The sequence below is a fragment of the Capricornis sumatraensis genome, chromosome 1 (assembly GCF_032405125.1).
Source record: "Capricornis sumatraensis isolate serow.1 chromosome 1, serow.2, whole genome shotgun sequence".
Classification (NCBI taxonomy): domain Eukaryota; kingdom Metazoa; phylum Chordata; class Mammalia; order Artiodactyla; family Bovidae; genus Capricornis; species Capricornis sumatraensis.
In genome coordinates this window covers 231734812-231751877 of record NC_091069.1, presented here as the reverse complement: position 1 = coordinate 231751877, position 17066 = coordinate 231734812, and the positions used below count along the sequence as shown (strand labels likewise).

The following is a 17066-nucleotide window of genomic DNA, read 5'->3' as shown; positions in this document are numbered from 1 at the left end:
AGTTTGAGAGGTGATGCTCTGGACACCCCTTCCTAAGATGGATGTCAGGAGGGTGTTCTTCCTCTCCTAATAAACAACAGTAGCCTTGCAGGCCTTTAAGCGTGGCAGCCACACCAGCTGAACAGGAAATGGGGGGACAGAATGAGCCGCCCCAGAAGGTGCCACTTTGCCAAGTGGATTATTTTCAGCTAAAGACAATGGGGGCCCAGCAGACTCAGGAAGGGGCTTCCCAGGTGGCACTGGCGGTAAAGAACCTGCCTGCCGATGCAGGAGACATAAGAGATGCAGTTTCAAAGCCGAGGTTGGAAAGATCCCCGGGAGGAGGAAATGGAAACTCCAATATTCTTGCCCGGAGAATCCCATGGACAGAGGAGTCTGGCAGGTTACAGTCCATGGGGTCCCACCAATTCAGACATGACTGAAGCGACTTACCATGCACACACACAGACTCAGGAAGAGCTTTTTACCTCCTGTTTAACTGCTTAGAAGAATTTAGATAGGGGCCTGTACCAGGAAGGGAGCTATTAGCAGAGAGGAATTTTATATCCAAAAGACTCATCTGCATGGTGTGGCAAAACATTTGTTCCCAAGCCTTGGTTCTTCCCATCTTCCTGAGAATTATCTTCTTCCCCTTTGAAGCCCAGGTCCCTCCTCCCTTCTCCTTAGCTCAGGAAGGTGTTTAAACCTCAATTACCTGACTGCTGGGAATCTCATATTTTTATGAGGCTCCCACTGTACAAAATTTGTTTTTCTCCTGTGTGTCTGTCTTATGTCACTGTAATTATTAGATCAGCCAGAGAGCCTAGAAGGGAAGGAAGGAAGAGTTGGCTATGCTGACTGAATAGAGTCATATCTTTACTTCTAGCTGGCACAGATTGTGGGGGACAGTGAGGGCCATGCTGGCTCTTGGTCAAGGTTTTACCAGCAAAAGGATGCACTTGGGGACCAAGGCCAGCTTGGATGCAGCTCGTATCTTTGGACCCAGTGTTATGAAAAGGAGACAATTTGAAATGATTTGGTGGATGATGTTACACGGTCACAGAGGCTTGAAGGGAGCAGTTATTTTTTCTTTCTTTTGTTCAGGCAGCAGCTGTGGCTCCCAAATGTGTTGCCTGCTAGGGATTTAGAACTTGATGATTCACAGGTTTTGTGAGTTGGTGCTTTTCTAACTGGACAGTGGTCTTGGCCACGTGCGTAGTTACAGCCTGGGTTCAGAATTAGACAAAAAATGAGAGCAGTATCCCCACCACCTCCCAACTGCCTCTCAGCCAGTGCGTGCTTCCTTGTTACCCCAGTACATGAGATGCCACGGATGGGTCCTGTGTCCCCTGCTGTCACATCTCACCCTGCTCCTTCCTTTCCCTAGACCTTCTCCCAGACATGGCCAGCTTTTACTGCCCATCTCAACCACCACTTCCCCTTTGATGATTTTCTGCAACTGGAAGACATCTCTAACCACTTCCAAAGTCCTTTTCATCTAGTGGGTTGCAACCTTGGCTGCACATCAGAATCATCTGAGAAGATTTAAGACATCCTGATGTTCAGGCTCCAGCCCAGACCAGTCAAGTCAGAATCCAGTGGGTGGATCCAGGCATTAGGAATTTGTAAAGCTCTCCTGGTCCATCCGGTGTCCAACCAGTACCATAATTCCTGTCTGGGACTTCCCTGGTGGTCCACTGATTAAGACTGTGCCTGCCCATGCAGAGGACATGGGTTCCATCCCTGGTCTGTGAAGATCCCACATGCTGAGGAGCAGCTAAACCCCTGCTCCACAAGTACTGAGTTTGCACTCTAGAGTCCTCAAGCTGCAACGACTGAGCCCACATGCTGCCTAGAGCCTGTGTTGTGCAACAAGAGAAGCCGTCACTCAACACAACTAGGAAAAGCCCATGCATAGCAATGAAGACCCACTGCAGCCAAAAATAAATAAACAAACTTCAAAAAAAACCCACTAAAAATATCCTTGTCTGATCACTGTAAACTCCATGAAGCTGAGATACATCTGTTTGGTTTTCTACCCCTGATGTTGGGACATCAAGGGTTCTTAGTGTCTGTTGACAGTACTAAGTCTGCCTGCAGCCCAGTATAATTGGGGAAGAAGTCTGGATCTTTGAAACTATAGGGTTCTGGGTTCAAAACTCCCCTCTGCCATGAGTCAACTACATGATCTAAGGCCAGGACTTAACATTCCTGTTTCCCAGGTCCATGCACATCAAGTGGCGTTTAAATGTGATGCTCCCAGAGTGGTTGTAGGTTGAGATGAGCTATTGTATAAGGAAAAGTGAGGCCTATAGCAAAAAATCAACTAATATTTGTTTCCTTTTCTTCCTTTTGACACTTTTCCTTTTTCCCTCTGGCATGATGCCAGGTACAACCAACCCAGGACTGAATTTAGTTCAGTTCTGATAAATCAGCACTCCTGAATGCTGGCCATCTGCAAGATGGTGAGTGGACAGCGGGGTTTCAGGGAGGGTGGCCTGGTGACTTTGGTTAACCGAGGGTTCCCTGGAGACCTTCAGTTGCTGAAGGGTGAGTTCACAGTATGACTGCATTGCTTAGGCCACATCTTGAGGTTGGGGGCATTCGAATTGGTCTCTTGCACTTGGTCCTTGCTGAGCTGTTTGCTTCCCACTGATCATTTCCCAGGGGAGAGGGGGCAGATAGGAGGATGCTGACATGCAGAGACGCTGACCCCTGTATGGCCCAGTTCCCTCCTTTACCTCCAGCCTGACTTGGAGCTTCTCTTTCCTCCTCACTCTTTGCTAAAATGAATCAATCTGCATGATGGGGTGATGCAATGGGCAAGATGTCTTTGAATTAATGTGCTTTCTGGAACTCACCATTGCTTATCTGTCCCATCTTTACTGATCCCATTAATGGTGCTGACACTGGCAATTCCTAACTTTGATTATCAGCCATACATTATAAGTATCTGATAAATGTTGGTTAAACTGAATGAATGACAGGTTGATGGCCAATATTTGGGAAGCATATGGAAGCTTCCACAGGTAGGCGTCTTATTCCCGGCAACTTCCTCCACACCAAGCCTGCTGCCTGCTCTGAAGGACAAACACACTTGAAGGCTTCTTGGCTAATCACACAAGTACTTTGAGATTGTACTTCAGGACCATGCTATAAGCATCAGCTATCTTTGAACTGTGCTATGTATGGAGAAGGGGTAAGAAATCGGGGCAACATCATGCATAAATCAGAATATTGTATGGTTTCTTATAAGAAACAAATCTCTGAAGTGCTCCTTTCGAAAACATTTGAATTGATCAGGTAATCTATCTGTTTCATTTATTTTGTGAAATAAATTCCTCTTCTAGTCTTCTTTGTCCTTCTGCTCCAATCTGGAAGGAGTGGGGAGGGGAAAGCGAGTGTGGAGAGACCTGGTGAGGGGGAACATAGCTTGGCAAGTAGGCTATCAGGGTACCCAGTCTGGGAGTCTCTGCTATGAGCTGACACTGGAGTCAAAGGCAGAATTTCTCAGAAACCTTCTTGCCACTCGTGAGGCCTTTAACTGACTGAAGCACGCCCACCCAGATTAGCTGGCCTAGTCAACTGAAAGTGAAAGTGAAATCGCTTAGTCGTGTCCGACTCTTTGCGACCCCATGGACTGTGTGTAGCCTACCAGGCTCCTCTGTCCATGAGATTTTCCAGGCAATAGTACTGGAGTGCATTGCCATTTCCTTCTCCAGGGGTTCTTCCCAACCCAGGGATCGAACCTGGGTCTCCCGCATTGTAGACAGACACTTTACGGTGAGGGCAGATGTTAATCACATCTGAAAATATGCATCCACAGCAAGATCTAGATTAATATTTGATTGAATGGGGATTATGTCCTAGCCACGTTGACACGTGAAACTGTCATAGCTGAGGAGAGGCGGGGTCATGGTACAAGACCACGAACACAGTAGCAGTAGAAATGAATATTTGTCTGAGCTAGTTCCCCGTCCCATGGGCACGCAGAGCTTCCTGAGTTCTCAGTGAGGTCTTGTCCAGGGCTCCTTTCACGGGTGCGTGCTCTGTCCACCCACTGAATGGAGCACCTTTCAGCCTCTGTCTGATTACCTTTCTTCTTACTGTCAGTGGTTCTCCCCAAGGATTGAGTAAGGATCATCCATGGGGCCTTTTGAGGAAAAATCTGCTTGTCCTCTTGGAAACTATGACATGGTCCCTTGGTGAGGAGGGCATATCAGAATCTCTTTCTTAGAGAAGGTGAGGAAGGTCGTGCGGCAGTTGAGAAACTTTTCAGTGAGGCTGCAATGCACGTCTTCTCCTTCCAAATACATACTTCCAGGCTGGACCTTTTCCTTAAACTTCAGATTCTTGTAAACCTCTGGACAGCTCCATGAAGCTCTGCCTGAGAACCTCAGACTCAGCATATCCAGAGCTGAATTCATCAGCTTTTCTTTGTTCCTCCTAAAACCCTCGGTGAATGGAGTCATCAATCTATTGTCACCTAAACCTTAAATATGGGGTCCTTTTGGGCTCCCCCAGCTTCCTCACTTTCCATATCCAGTTACCAGCTTTGCTGAGTCTAGTTCTGAAACCTGTCTAGAAGCTGTCTCCTCTCTATCCTCCTGGATTCTGCCTTAGTTAAGCCTCTCATTGTCTCTCTCCTGGGCCAGTGAAATAATAATGTCCTAACTGGGCTATTGCACCAATACCCAGTCTTCCTGGTATTCCATCTCCTCACAATGCATGTAGTTTTCTTCCCTGTTTACAATATTTCAATAGCTCCCCATTCTCAAAGGATCATGGCTCAGACTACTTCGTCTGATTTACATTTCCAGAATTATCTTTTATTCTTCCATTTTTCTGTGTTCAAACACATGAATAGTACCATGTGGAATAATGTATGGTTCCTCTAATGCTTCACACCCCTCTGCTTCACACCCCTCTGTCTCCTGCCCAGGTTCTCTCCTTTGATTGGAATGCCTTTTCCATATTCTGTTAATACTGGAAATATTAATACAGGATCCACCCCACCTCCTGCCCCACAGTTCAGCATCTATCATGTCTGCTTGGTCAAACACTCTCATCTTTCAAGACCTCCCTCAGATGTAAGTTCCTCCAAGACAACTTTCTTGACCACACCTTCACCGCCTTCCCACATCTTGAAGCCAAAGCTTCAAGAACTGATTACGTATGAAAATAATATCACTGTGAAAATTAAAAGTAATGCAGATAAACCAAAAGGCTCTCTCGATTCAGCTCTCCTATTCTCATTCTTCTTCTTGTTATCAGTCTGCTGGGAGTCAGTCCAGACTTTTTCACTAACAACTTATCTTGAAAATATTTCCATGTGAGTTTATGTGTATGGGTCCATCTCTACAGAGAGCATAACTGCTGCAGAATATGGGTATAATACAGTTTAGTTAACCCCTGCTATTGATGGATATTCCCCTTCTCTGCCAGTATTTTGTAATAACTGTGTCATAATGAATATCATTTTGTATACCTCCTCATGCATAAATGCCAAGCATTTCTTTTCTACAGGGAAGCATAAAAGAAGAAGTCTGGATATCTGATTCTACATACTCTTGACATATTTTTGTATTCAGAAATTTTTTTTTTCTCATGCATCAGTAAGAGTTCCTTGTATAATTTGAAGAATAATCCTTAGTCACACAAAGTATATGTGTAGTTTTCTCTGCTTCATTTAAAAATTTTGCTTGAACCTGGGTCTCCAGCATTCCAGGCAGATGCTTTAACCTCTGAGCCACCAGGGAAGCCCTGTTGTGTTTTTAATTATAAGAAATTTTATATTTTTGTGGAGTCAAATGTGTCATTTTCTGTTTTTCATTTGTACCTTTCTCAGGAAGACCATCAGTATGCATATCCATATTTTATTTTATATTTTTGTTATCCTGCAGGTTTACTTTTTTCCATTTAATTCTTAAAGTTACTTGTAATTTAATTTTGTGCATGTTGAGAGTATTATCTAATTTTCTATCTTTTTCCATACTGAATGTCAAATTGGTCCATACTGTTTTTTGGTTAATAGTCTATACATCTATTCTCCCAAGTTGAAATGACATTTTTTATGAATTACGTTTCTAAATATAGGTCATGAATTTGTTTCTGTCCTTTGTAGCAGATTTTCTTGTTCTCTTTGCTTATTTCTGAGCCAATACTACAGTGTTTTTGTTACTATACTTTTATCATATGTCTAGATACTTTATAGTGTCTGTCTTCTTCTAGATATTTGATGAGACTGAGTCACATATCTTTGAATTTTAAAGACCTTTTATATAGTTTGCATCCATATGTGTTGAACGATGCAAATGAATAAACCAGAAGCTCTTGGTACTATTGATGCCATACCTGGTATTCTCAAGGTCTCAAAGACTGTGTTGTAAAATAGCTTTTCCAGTCCTTACTTCCTATTTTAGCTCAGGACCTCAATGTGTTATTTCATAGGAATTTTCTTCTTCTCATTATTATTTTGAATAAATAATGCATCTACAGTGTACAAAACCCCAAAGATACAAAACTGTTAGTTCTCTCTTCAATTCTTACGATGCAGTCGTACTATCAGTTTCTTGTTTAACCTTCCAGAGCGGCAGCACACCATCTGCCCTGCACCTTGGTCTTTTTGTTTAGCAATATATTTTGGTGATCATTCCATATCAGTACATATGATGCTGTTTCATGAGATGCCTGTGCCATGTTTTATTTAACCAGGGTAGCAATTCATTTGTTTTATTTATTTTTTTCTTTTCTAACCTCATTATAATAAGATATAAGCATGTATTCATATATTTTGATCCCTATTTTTTATAAGCATTTATCCATAATATAGCACAGTCTTTTTTTTTAACTTATTAATTTTTTTAAATTTTACTTTTACTTTACAATACTGTATTGGTTTTGCCATACATCAACATGAATCATTTGTTTTAATAAATATCCTTTGTACATATAAAATCCTCAAGTATCTGGAATCAAAATTTTGCCCATAAAATTGGTGGGTCAAAGGGTATTTGAATTTTTAGCTTTGATTTATACCAGTAAGTTGTCCTCCAAGAAGTTTCTAGAAACTTTACAAATGAAGACCATGACAGCATTTGCCACTGGGCTTCAGACTTGTTCAGACAGGTGCTGAGTACCAGGCAGAAAACTACAGAGGTGTTAGCTGGGACCCTGACAGTGAGAGCTACTGTGTGTGTTGTGCGCATGTGTGTATATGTGTGACGTATATATGGTAAAAAGGTCAAAGAAGAACCATAAGCCAATTCATTAGGGTGCTGTTTAAAGCTCTAATAATGAATGCAAGCATTAGTGGTTTGAATAAAGCTCCTTTGCCTTTATTATTCATTAGAAACTGGCAGTAAATAATAGGCTTGAATTGCATAACCCTGATGCTGCTAATCAAAGCACAGAGCATTTCTGAAGACCATAAATTATTATTCTTCATAACAGGGGAAAAAAGGGAATTTGGGGTTTATAAATTGCTCACTGGTTCACCAGTTAGCCTCTGTTCTGTTCTTGGGCTGACTCAGAGGGAAAGAGGCTGGTTATTACATCTTGAAGCTAGAACTCTGTCTTATTGGGTAGGACACAGTTTACTCAAACTCCCAATATCATACCTACCTGGAGTCACTGGGGTAAGTGGTCCAGCCCAGATTAAGAAGCCCTCAGTCTTCTTGTGGGGCTTCCCAGGTGGCACAGTGGTAATGAATCTGCCTGCCAATGCAGGAGACACAGGTTCAATCCCTGGGTTGGGAAGATCCCCTGGAGAAGGAAATGGCAACCCACTCCAGTATTCTTGCGTGGGAAATTCCATGGTCAGAGGAGCCTGGTGGGGCTACAGTCCACGGGATTGCAAAGATTGAGCACACATGCACAATCTCCTTGTGGGTAATGGTTCAGGATGTTTAGCTGGAAAAAAGAGTCTTTTTCCAAGCAGGAGAGAGCTTTGCCTGTGGCTAGGAGGCTATTTTTACTCTGCTATCTTAGCAAGTTGGTGCTGGGATAGACATGTATCTTTCCTACTTCACCCTACCTCATTTCTATCCAGCATGTTATATTTCTCTCCCTCCTCTCCACTTCTGTCCCCACTCACATTTGTCTGTTTCAGGGGGATCTTCTCTTTCCTTGGTGTGTCTTTTTCTATGCAAAGGGAAAGAAACAAAATATGAGTTCCCGTCCCTTGCTTTCACATGATAAAGGCAGAGGTTAAGATGAACCTTTCTCTTTTGCCCTTCCTTTGGTCCTTTCTCCTCTAGTCCCTCCTCCCCTATTTTTGGAGCTCTTTTTGGTTTCTGGTCCCCTGTCCTGTGAAAGGAGGAGGTGCTCCCTTCTGTCTGATCCCAACTTCCATTATGTCCTCCCAGCTCCACGCTCTCTGCATGCATCACTGACTCGGCCAGAAACTCCCATGACTCTTCCTGGCCAGAGGATGCCTGCATCTCCCTTGCATCACCTTTCACCTGGCACTTCAAGAGTAAGGGCTTAGCACTGCCAATTAGCAAGGACAGTAGATGGCAGCTTAGTTACTAAATCGTGGCCGGCTCTTGTGACCCCATGGACTGTAGCCTGCCAGGCTCCTCTGTCCATGGGGACTCTCCAGGCAAGAATACTAGAGTGGATTTCCATTTCTTTCTCCAGGGGATGTTCCCTGGAGATCCAGGAATCGAACCTGGGTCTCCTGCATTGCAGTCGGTAAACCGAATGAGCTACAAGGGAAGCCCCAGGACAGTAAAGGACGTTTTAAAATAATGTACTAGCGAACACAATCGTACTTTATAACAAAGTTTTATTAGGATTAAGTCAAATTAGAAAACTTCATGCTCTGCCGCTTGCCATATTTATCTGGAATGACCAGGATATACTTAGCTGAGTAGAAAATAATTTGTGCCCCTGGATTCTACCTTTTGGAAAGCAAGAGGATTGCCTGGCACCTCCATGGTTTGTGTCGAAAGCCTAAAGACTTGTCAACAAAGCATATGTTACTTTCAAGCTTTGGGCCCCACGAAGACGCTCATCCGATGCAGACTCTTCAGAACCTGGGCACCTATGACTCGGGCTGCCCTTTTTGGGCTGCCCTTTTTGGGGTCTGATATGAACACCTGTTATTTCAAGAGAAGCTGGGTTTGAGGTATCTTAATGGCTTAAAGGCACAGGTCGTGCAGCTGAATTAAAAGCTGTTGTGTTGGTCTCTCCGCCACAGGCCACGAGCCACGTCTTGTGAGGAGGGTGCTGATGCTGCGTCCTTGGCGCTGCAGAGGGTGGGGGATGGGGGGGTGGGGGGGCTCCGCGCATGCGCAGTCCTGTTCTCGCTCCCACACCGCGCTGCTGTTCTCAGGTGAGAACTATAACTGGAGAGGAGCCTGGGCTATGGGATCTCATCGCCCCACAGACAGAAGGACCTGCCACAGAGCCAGGAAGTGACTCGAAAGCAAGCAAGGATAGGAAAGCTGAAACCTGGTGCGGGGAAGAGAACCCCACTGTCCCTGGAAGGGGTCCCGCCAAGGGGGAAAGCGGCACTGCGTTTAGTGCGGAGTGCTTCCCAGCTGTGAGGAACCCCTTCAAGCAGTGGCAGGAGCCGCTTGAAGATGATGCCCAGAAGGACAGGGGTCCCCACGCACCATGCCATCAGCAGTGGTGTAGAGCACTTATCTGGACAAATAGCCCTGGATCACTAGGAGCGAGTGGGGCCCTAGGTTCTAAACATGTAAAACGTGTCACTTCCTGAATAAATGGGTATTCCCTTCAGCTTAGGAGCCACGCGTTTAAGCTCAGAAACTCTTTTTAAACAGAGTTTTAAAACTCTCCCTAAAGAGGGACTAGAATCTCAAATCTGAGGGAAGCGTCAGGAGAGCTGTACACAGCAAAGAAACACCTTCAGACACAACTGTTTCATCCTTCCAGCAACTAGACGCCTGTCTCCTATCCCCACACCCTTCCCACCCTCCCCAGTTCATTAATAAAAATGGCACTGTCCAAAACTTAAATCAGTTGCCTAATATAGAGGGATGATAATAAATTCTCATTTCTGTGGGCACCCGAGGATGTATGTTTTGAATCTCTCCTTTCTGCCCTTCATACACTTTCCAACCTCTTTCCATGCACTTGGCCTCATCAGCTTGGCTTGTATTCCTCAGTGAGCCCTGCATGACCTGTGATCATGTCTGCGCTGTTCACGCCCATCAGTTCAGTTGGGATTGACTAGGAGTTTTCTCAAGCTTGAGTTCATAGCTTCCCAGGCCAAGGTCCCCCTCGTAAATGTTCTCCTTGCTTGGAGTCTGGGGTGAAGCTTTCTGGTCCTCCCCAGGAGGGCTGCAGGGTGAGGTGCCTTGCTCCTGGTAATTCATGGCAAGCTCGTCCTGGTTTACGATGCATTCAACATCATCCTCTTTGAGATGTTCCTAGATTTTGGAGAGAAAGAGAGAGAGTCCACTTGATAAAAGCAGAAGACAATAGCAGTCCTGCAGTTCATTTCCCTTTTTACACTGCCCTGTCTTGACTTGGCTGAAGTTTCTGGTATGCCACATGTAACCTTTTCCATGTCTGCAGGAGTTGTGAAACATTTCTAAAATGACCTTGAAGATGGACATCGTCACATAATCATAAGAAGTCTCCAAGTCTCATCAGTAAGAGAACGTGTGCCAATTGAGCACATCTGTGGGTTAAATAAAATGCTAAAGGGGAGTTAAAATAAAATGCTATGGATCTTTTGAATGGGTATCTAACCTGGATGAGAGGAGTTTTTAGAATCGTTTGACCTCAGAGTACAGAATGATTCCCAGTATTGGTTTTGGAATGCACCAGTATTGGTTTTAATATTTTACCTCAATGTCTGCTATATTTTTTCTGAAAAGTTTCAAATGGGATGAGTGTCCCAAGGCTAAAAGTGGTTCAAAGTTTCCTTGGTGGGTAATGGTGGAAACCAACTAGATCTGGCCAATAAAGTTGTCCTCCCCTTGAAGAAAAGGAATTAAAATCTCAAATTTTCTTTCATTGGCTTTGGAAAGACCTCACAGAATTCCCTGTAGAATGAGCCCTAGTTAGGTGACCTTAGGTCAGTGGTTTCGAACTTCAGCCTGTACTAGAACCACTCCTTGAGGCACAGATACTGGGTTCCTGAGGCCAGAATTCTGAGGTGGGGGCCTAAGAATCTTTGTTTAAAACAAATTTCCAAGTGAGGCTGAAACTGCTGGTCTGAGGACACACTGAGAATCGCCGGCTCAGGCTGTTGTGTTCTGAGCACATGTGAAATCTGAGATGACTTTTTCTCTGTTTAGACATGGGGTCGGCCACCTCCAAGGGTGCCACAAACTCCAAGATTCTGCTCCTCTCCCATCTCTGACACTCTGATTTACTGGGAGGGAGTCTAATTGATTCTCATCAGTTTATTTATTCCACTCCCTTCAGCTATAAGGCACCCGGCCTGATATTCAAAGCCTCAAAACATAGCAGTTTGTGAGTTCACATTACTTCTTTTATATTTTTCTAAATTCATTTTATGGTTAAAAATATTGGTGACAGTAAAAAATTGCATTTTTAAAAAGACGAATGAGCCCACATCAGCCACAATGGAAAAGAAAAGAGAGAAGCTTCTTGGTGTAGTGAATTTTAAGAACTGTATGCTTCCTCCTCAAGGCAGGAAGAAATAGCCCCAAGGTTCTGGGTTTTATCAGTATTCTCCAAGCCTGTCCCTCACGAGATGTTTACTCACCCCATAGGCCTGAGGACTGGTGAGCAGTCGGGAAATTGGGCCACACCATTCAGGTAACGTCGTGGTCAGTGGAGGACCAGAATGGGTTAGAATTGGTTTCAGGTATCTGTGAGGCCTGTTAAGGAATACTTGCCAAGAGGAAGTCAGGATTGAGTTTCTCACATAGCACAAACCTTTGCATGTGGTGAAAGATAGTTACTTTTACCTTCAAATCCCCTACTCCCTCACTGAGGAAGTAATGTGGCCTGCACAAACTTGCTATTTATGTTCTTTGATCCCCACACTTCCCAGCCCTCCTGGTAGTCTTTACTCATGGGGAAATGGCACCTGGACCAGCCAATGTCAGAGAGGTGTAAATGGTCCTCTTTTCCTCGCCTCTCCCACTCAACATCTCCTCTGCTTAGAGAATATATTCTTAATAATTATTTGAAATAATAGCATAAAAGATTGTGTTTTCCTAAAACTGCACACACAGCTTAAACCACTGGTAATTTTCACACAAAAAGCAAGAGGTATTTCATAAAACATTCCCTCATTTGAGAACTGGGTAGTGAACACATTGTTTGCCAAAATAGTTATTTTCACTATTCAACACAGTCACTTTATACTTCATACATCAATGCATTGCCATACAAAATTATGTAAATAAGCTGGAGCTAGGTTTATTCTACTGTCTAACACCTGTCTTTCTCCTCTCTTCATCCCAAAGTGCTCTAACTAGTTAAAAGAAAAACCTGTTTATCTAAAGCCTTTAGGTTTCCCTCCAATCTAGCAGTAATGAAATCCCTAGAGGCTGCCGCCTCAGGTTGCCTTTTTTTTTTTTCCCTCCCAGAAAGGTAGTGAAATTATTTCACCATTCCATCAGAAACAACTTTCAAGCTTTGTATTATTTCCTCTGCTGGAGAATAGTTCGCCTCGTCAACTTTCTGAAATGCTATAATAAATAGGGAGAGGTGAAAAAAATGGAAAGCATTTAATGTTGGTTCATGAAGATGCGCACTCACCCCCAGGCACTCAAGAGAAGATCTTGGTGGAGGCTCTACTGGAGCCCATCCACGGGTGGACGACACCACTCCGTCATTCTGGGATGTCCTGAGTGTGTGGGACAGAGGGGCATGCAGCCAGCAGGGGCCAGGAATCTGCTGACCTCTGGCTTCGAATCATTCACCCCCACAGTGGGGACAAAGCAGGAGAGGCTCATGAACACAGCCTAGTTATGATGCGAGGAGAGTGACTGAAGAGATACTTAAGAGGGTCTGTGATTGCAACTGTGAGCGGAAAACTTGACAACTCCTTTCAGATGCGCAGCTGTTGTGCTCAGTTAAGGATGGGGAAGATATTAAAGTTCAGAGCCTGGCATTGCCTGCGACATCTTGCAAGTCTATCTACAACTCTGGAAAGCTCTTGATGATCTTCCATTAATTTTTATTACAGAGTGTTATTTCCTTCATTTTATGGATGAAGGCATTGAGGCCTAAATAAACGATGATTTTAAGTAATCCAGAGGCTCCCTTTACTATCTGGATCCACAAAGACCATATGCTAGCAGAATTTCTCAGGGTGGAATTGAGTATGTGACCAGTTGGTTCTTCAGGGAGAAAACCTCGCAGACCACACCCCTGCTGTTGAGCTGTGGACCCACTCAGGCAGGAGCACGTGCTCTAATAGGCTTTATGGTGTGCATAGGTCAGGGGAAAAAACTTTTTTTAATAGGGAGCTGAGATGGAGGATATGTATGTATATATATACACACACATATATATATATATATACACACACATATATACACACACACACATATATATAACTGGAGTATAAGTCAAAGAAAATTCAGCCAATTTTATTTCCAGATGGAAAAGTGATGGATTCCCAGGTGGCACTAGTAGTAAATAACCCACATGCCAATGCAGGAGACACAAGAGACGCAGGTTCGATCCCTGGGTCAGGAAGATCCCCTGGAGAAGGAAATGACAACCCACGCCAGTATTCTTGCCTGGAGAATCCCATGGGCAGAGGAGCCTGGGGTTCTACAGAGGAGCAAGAGTGGGACACGACCGAAGTGACTTAGCAAGCCCAGCACATAAATCAAAGAAAATCGAGCCAATTTTATTTCCAGATGGAAAAGTGACAGCCAATAAGCAACATTTTTAGTGATGCTGTGTAAGCTAAAATGGGGTTTGTCAAGGTTTTAAGTTTAGGAGAGGCCTGGGCGACTTCCATTGTTTGAGATTCTCAATATACTGAAAAATCAAAATGCCAAAACCATGTCGCAAAAGGAAAACACAAATTCAAAATTGCACAATGAACATTTTCTTCTTTTCATCCTGATGTTATTGCTCAGTGGCTCAGCCGTGTCTGACTCTTTGTGACCCCATGGACTGGAGCATGCCAGGCTTCCCCATTCTTCACTATCTCCCATTTGCTCAAATTCATGTCCATTGAGTCAGTGACACCATCCCACCATCTCTGGATCCTCTGTCATCCCCTTCTCCTCTTGCCCTCCATGAGGTATCTCTTTAACTCTCTGTGTCTTATTATTGGAGCTAACACTTAATCACTTACTTTGTGGCTTTTTGTGAATGTGAGGCCTGGACCAAATGGGCTACCATTTGGTCCCTCTGGACAGGCTCTGGGATTCCCAACTCAGAAGACTTGTGTTCAACAGGTAACTCTGCCCCTTCCCTGACTCTATGACCTATGGTCTAGCGACTGACCCCTGTGAGCCTCAAGTATTGCTGTGAATGTTAGCTGATATAATGTGGGAAAATGGTGTTGCACTCTCTCACATGCCATTCAAATGCTATTTTATAAAAAAATTATTTCTTAAGTAATACTTGTTGGAGAAAGTGGTGTGTCGACCGTTGTTCACATAACAGAGGAGAAATGATACTAGGGTAGAGATGAGAGAATGGCACCCAGCACTTGGTGTGGTATCAGGAGTCACAAGCTAGTATTTAGTGGTTGGAAAATTTAAGCTGCTCCTGCACCAAAAATAGCTATTTGGGTTAAACATTATTGTATGGGGGGCTGGTGTCAGGTGGTAGGTGAGAGGTAGGAGAATTTGTTGTCATAAAACTCTTCTTCTAGGAAGCTTGTGATGCCATTCTGGCTGTGTCTCAGTAGCTTCAGGTCAAAGGAATAACACATATATCCTGTGGCAGTGAATGGAACGTGTAAGTACCATCCACAGACACCATGTGGAGCAGGGCCTATGTTCGCCAACATCTTAGTTTGCCCAGAGCTTGCCATATATAATGTTATGTGCTCAATGGATGTTTGTTGAATTTATGGTCTAGGAAAATATTCAAGGGTGCTATGAGTGATGGAGGTAGATTCTGGGTGACTATGCCAAGGGAAGAATGAAGGGGGCAGATGACAGCCAACAGATGAGGATTTCCTGAGGATAAAAGATCAAGTCAAAACGGACTTCTTGGGGCTAAGATATTAGACAAATGGGACCATGTGGCAGTGGCATAAGATAAAGTGGCTAGAAACAGCCATCGTATCTCACTTGCTTGACCATTCATTTGTTCCTTCATACACTCACATGTTTTTAGTTTATGTGCAAAACTATCGGGGTACCCACACAAGAAAATTAACAGTTACAGTCTGGTGGCTCATATGGTGAAGAATCTGCCTACAATGCGGGAGACCCAGTTTCAATCCCTGAGTTGGGAAGATCCCCTGGAGAAGGGAATAGCAACCCGTTCCAGTATTCTTGCCTGGAGAACCCCATGGACAGAGGAGCCTGGTGGGCTACAGTCCATGGGGTCGCAAAGAGTCAGACATGACTGAGCAACTATCACTGTATAGAATGCAAAGTGTTTTTGCCATATATTCTTGTCTCTAGGTGGTGGTCACCTTGAGGGTAGGGCTGTCCCCTTCACCTGGTAAAGTGGTTGATACATTTTAGATGTTCAGGAAATAGTTGTTGAATTAATGACGACAGTAAGCTCAAAGAGAATAAAAGAATTGTTCAGTGGAATCCAGCCAGTTAGTTATTGGAAGAACTGGCCTTGAGGTCCCAGACATTTCCATCACATTGAGCATCTTCCTTCTGTTACAGAGACACTGAATAACAGGTCTCATCTGATTGGATAACTGATTTGGAATGGGGGAATCAGTGACTTTCTGAGTTCTTCATTGCTGAGCAGGGTCTGGAAAGTGGCTAGATCACCAGGGTTACTGGAATTATTAAAATAGTAAGAAAACTCTTTTGATCTCCAGAAAACCTCTACTGCTGATTTTGCAAACTGGGTTATTTTTCTTATCAGGTTCTAGTATATGTTTGGAGAGAGAGATATTCCCCACTGGGTATTTTTGGTACAGCTAGTTTTGCTTTTCTAATAAGTTAGAAATACATCGAGATGAAATGTTAGGCTCTAGGGGGGAAAAAAACCAATGACTTTTCTCATCTTTAAAGGGCATGAGTTTGGGTATAGCAGTTTGGTTCAGGAGATGTAAGTAAAAGCTGGAGCTCTATCCAGAATTTAACATGTGTGAAATAGGAAAGACAATTAACTCAGGCCAAAAGAGAAAATGCATCTGCTATCAGCAGGTCCAGACCTAAATTTAGTGCTTAACTGAACTAACTTCCAAAGTACATGGTGACATTGATTTCTCTCTTCTGTTCGTTTTTGCTTTGATTATTTTATTTATTTAAAATTTTTATTGGAGTATTATTGTTTTACAATGTCCTGTTGTTTTCTGCTGTATAACAAAGTGATGAATCAGCCATATGTATACACATATCTCCTTCTTGAAGCTCTCTCCCCTCCCACTCACATCCCACCCCTCTAGGTCATCACAGAGCACAGAGCTGAGCTCTCTGTGCTATACAGCAGCTTCCCACTAGCTAGCTATTTCACACATGGTAGTGTATGTTTGTCAATCCCAACCTCTCAATCCTTCCCACCCTCCCCTTCCTCACTGTGTTTACACATCCATTCTCTATGTCTGTGTCTCTATTCCTGCCCTGTAAACAGGCTCATCTGTAAAATGTTTAGATTATTTTAAATCATCATTTTTTTTGCCCATTGTCTTTGGGGTCTCAAAGAGTCAGATATGACTGAGTGACTTTCACTTTTCACCTTCATAAAACTACGTCTCATTTGCTGAGTCCCCTCATGGTTCTTTACTCAGCATCCGTGAACAGAACTAGCAGAGGACATCCCCAAATTGTACACACCCTGTCACTCTTTGATTTCAATGTACAAATCACACCCTTTATGCTTTGTTTCACAGGAAATGGGGGCTGACAAGTTGAGTGTGTTCCCCCTCTTTCCTTGGGATTTACTGGATTCTGTAATTAGACACTCACTGTCTTGCCATCTTGCCTAAGGATGTGATCAACCATTCTGCTAAATTGTCTTTGAGG

General features: G+C 43.7%; 1 protein-coding gene across 1 annotated transcript in view; it reads right to left on the bottom strand.

The window, feature by feature from the left end:
* Window positions 1-10014: 10014 nt before the first annotated feature.
* SLC9A9 (solute carrier family 9 member A9) overlaps window positions 10015-17066 on the bottom strand; it is a 649412-nt gene continuing 642360 nt past the window's right edge. Inside the window, exons 15-16 of the mRNA XM_068974483.1 lie at window positions 11690-11795; window positions 10015-10379 (exon numbers count right to left, since the gene is read on the bottom strand). Of these exons, the coding sequence (XP_068830584.1) occupies window positions 10161-10379; window positions 11690-11795 (325 nt within the window). The 3' untranslated portion in view covers window positions 10015-10160. The remainder of the gene's footprint in view (window positions 10380-11689; window positions 11796-17066) is intronic.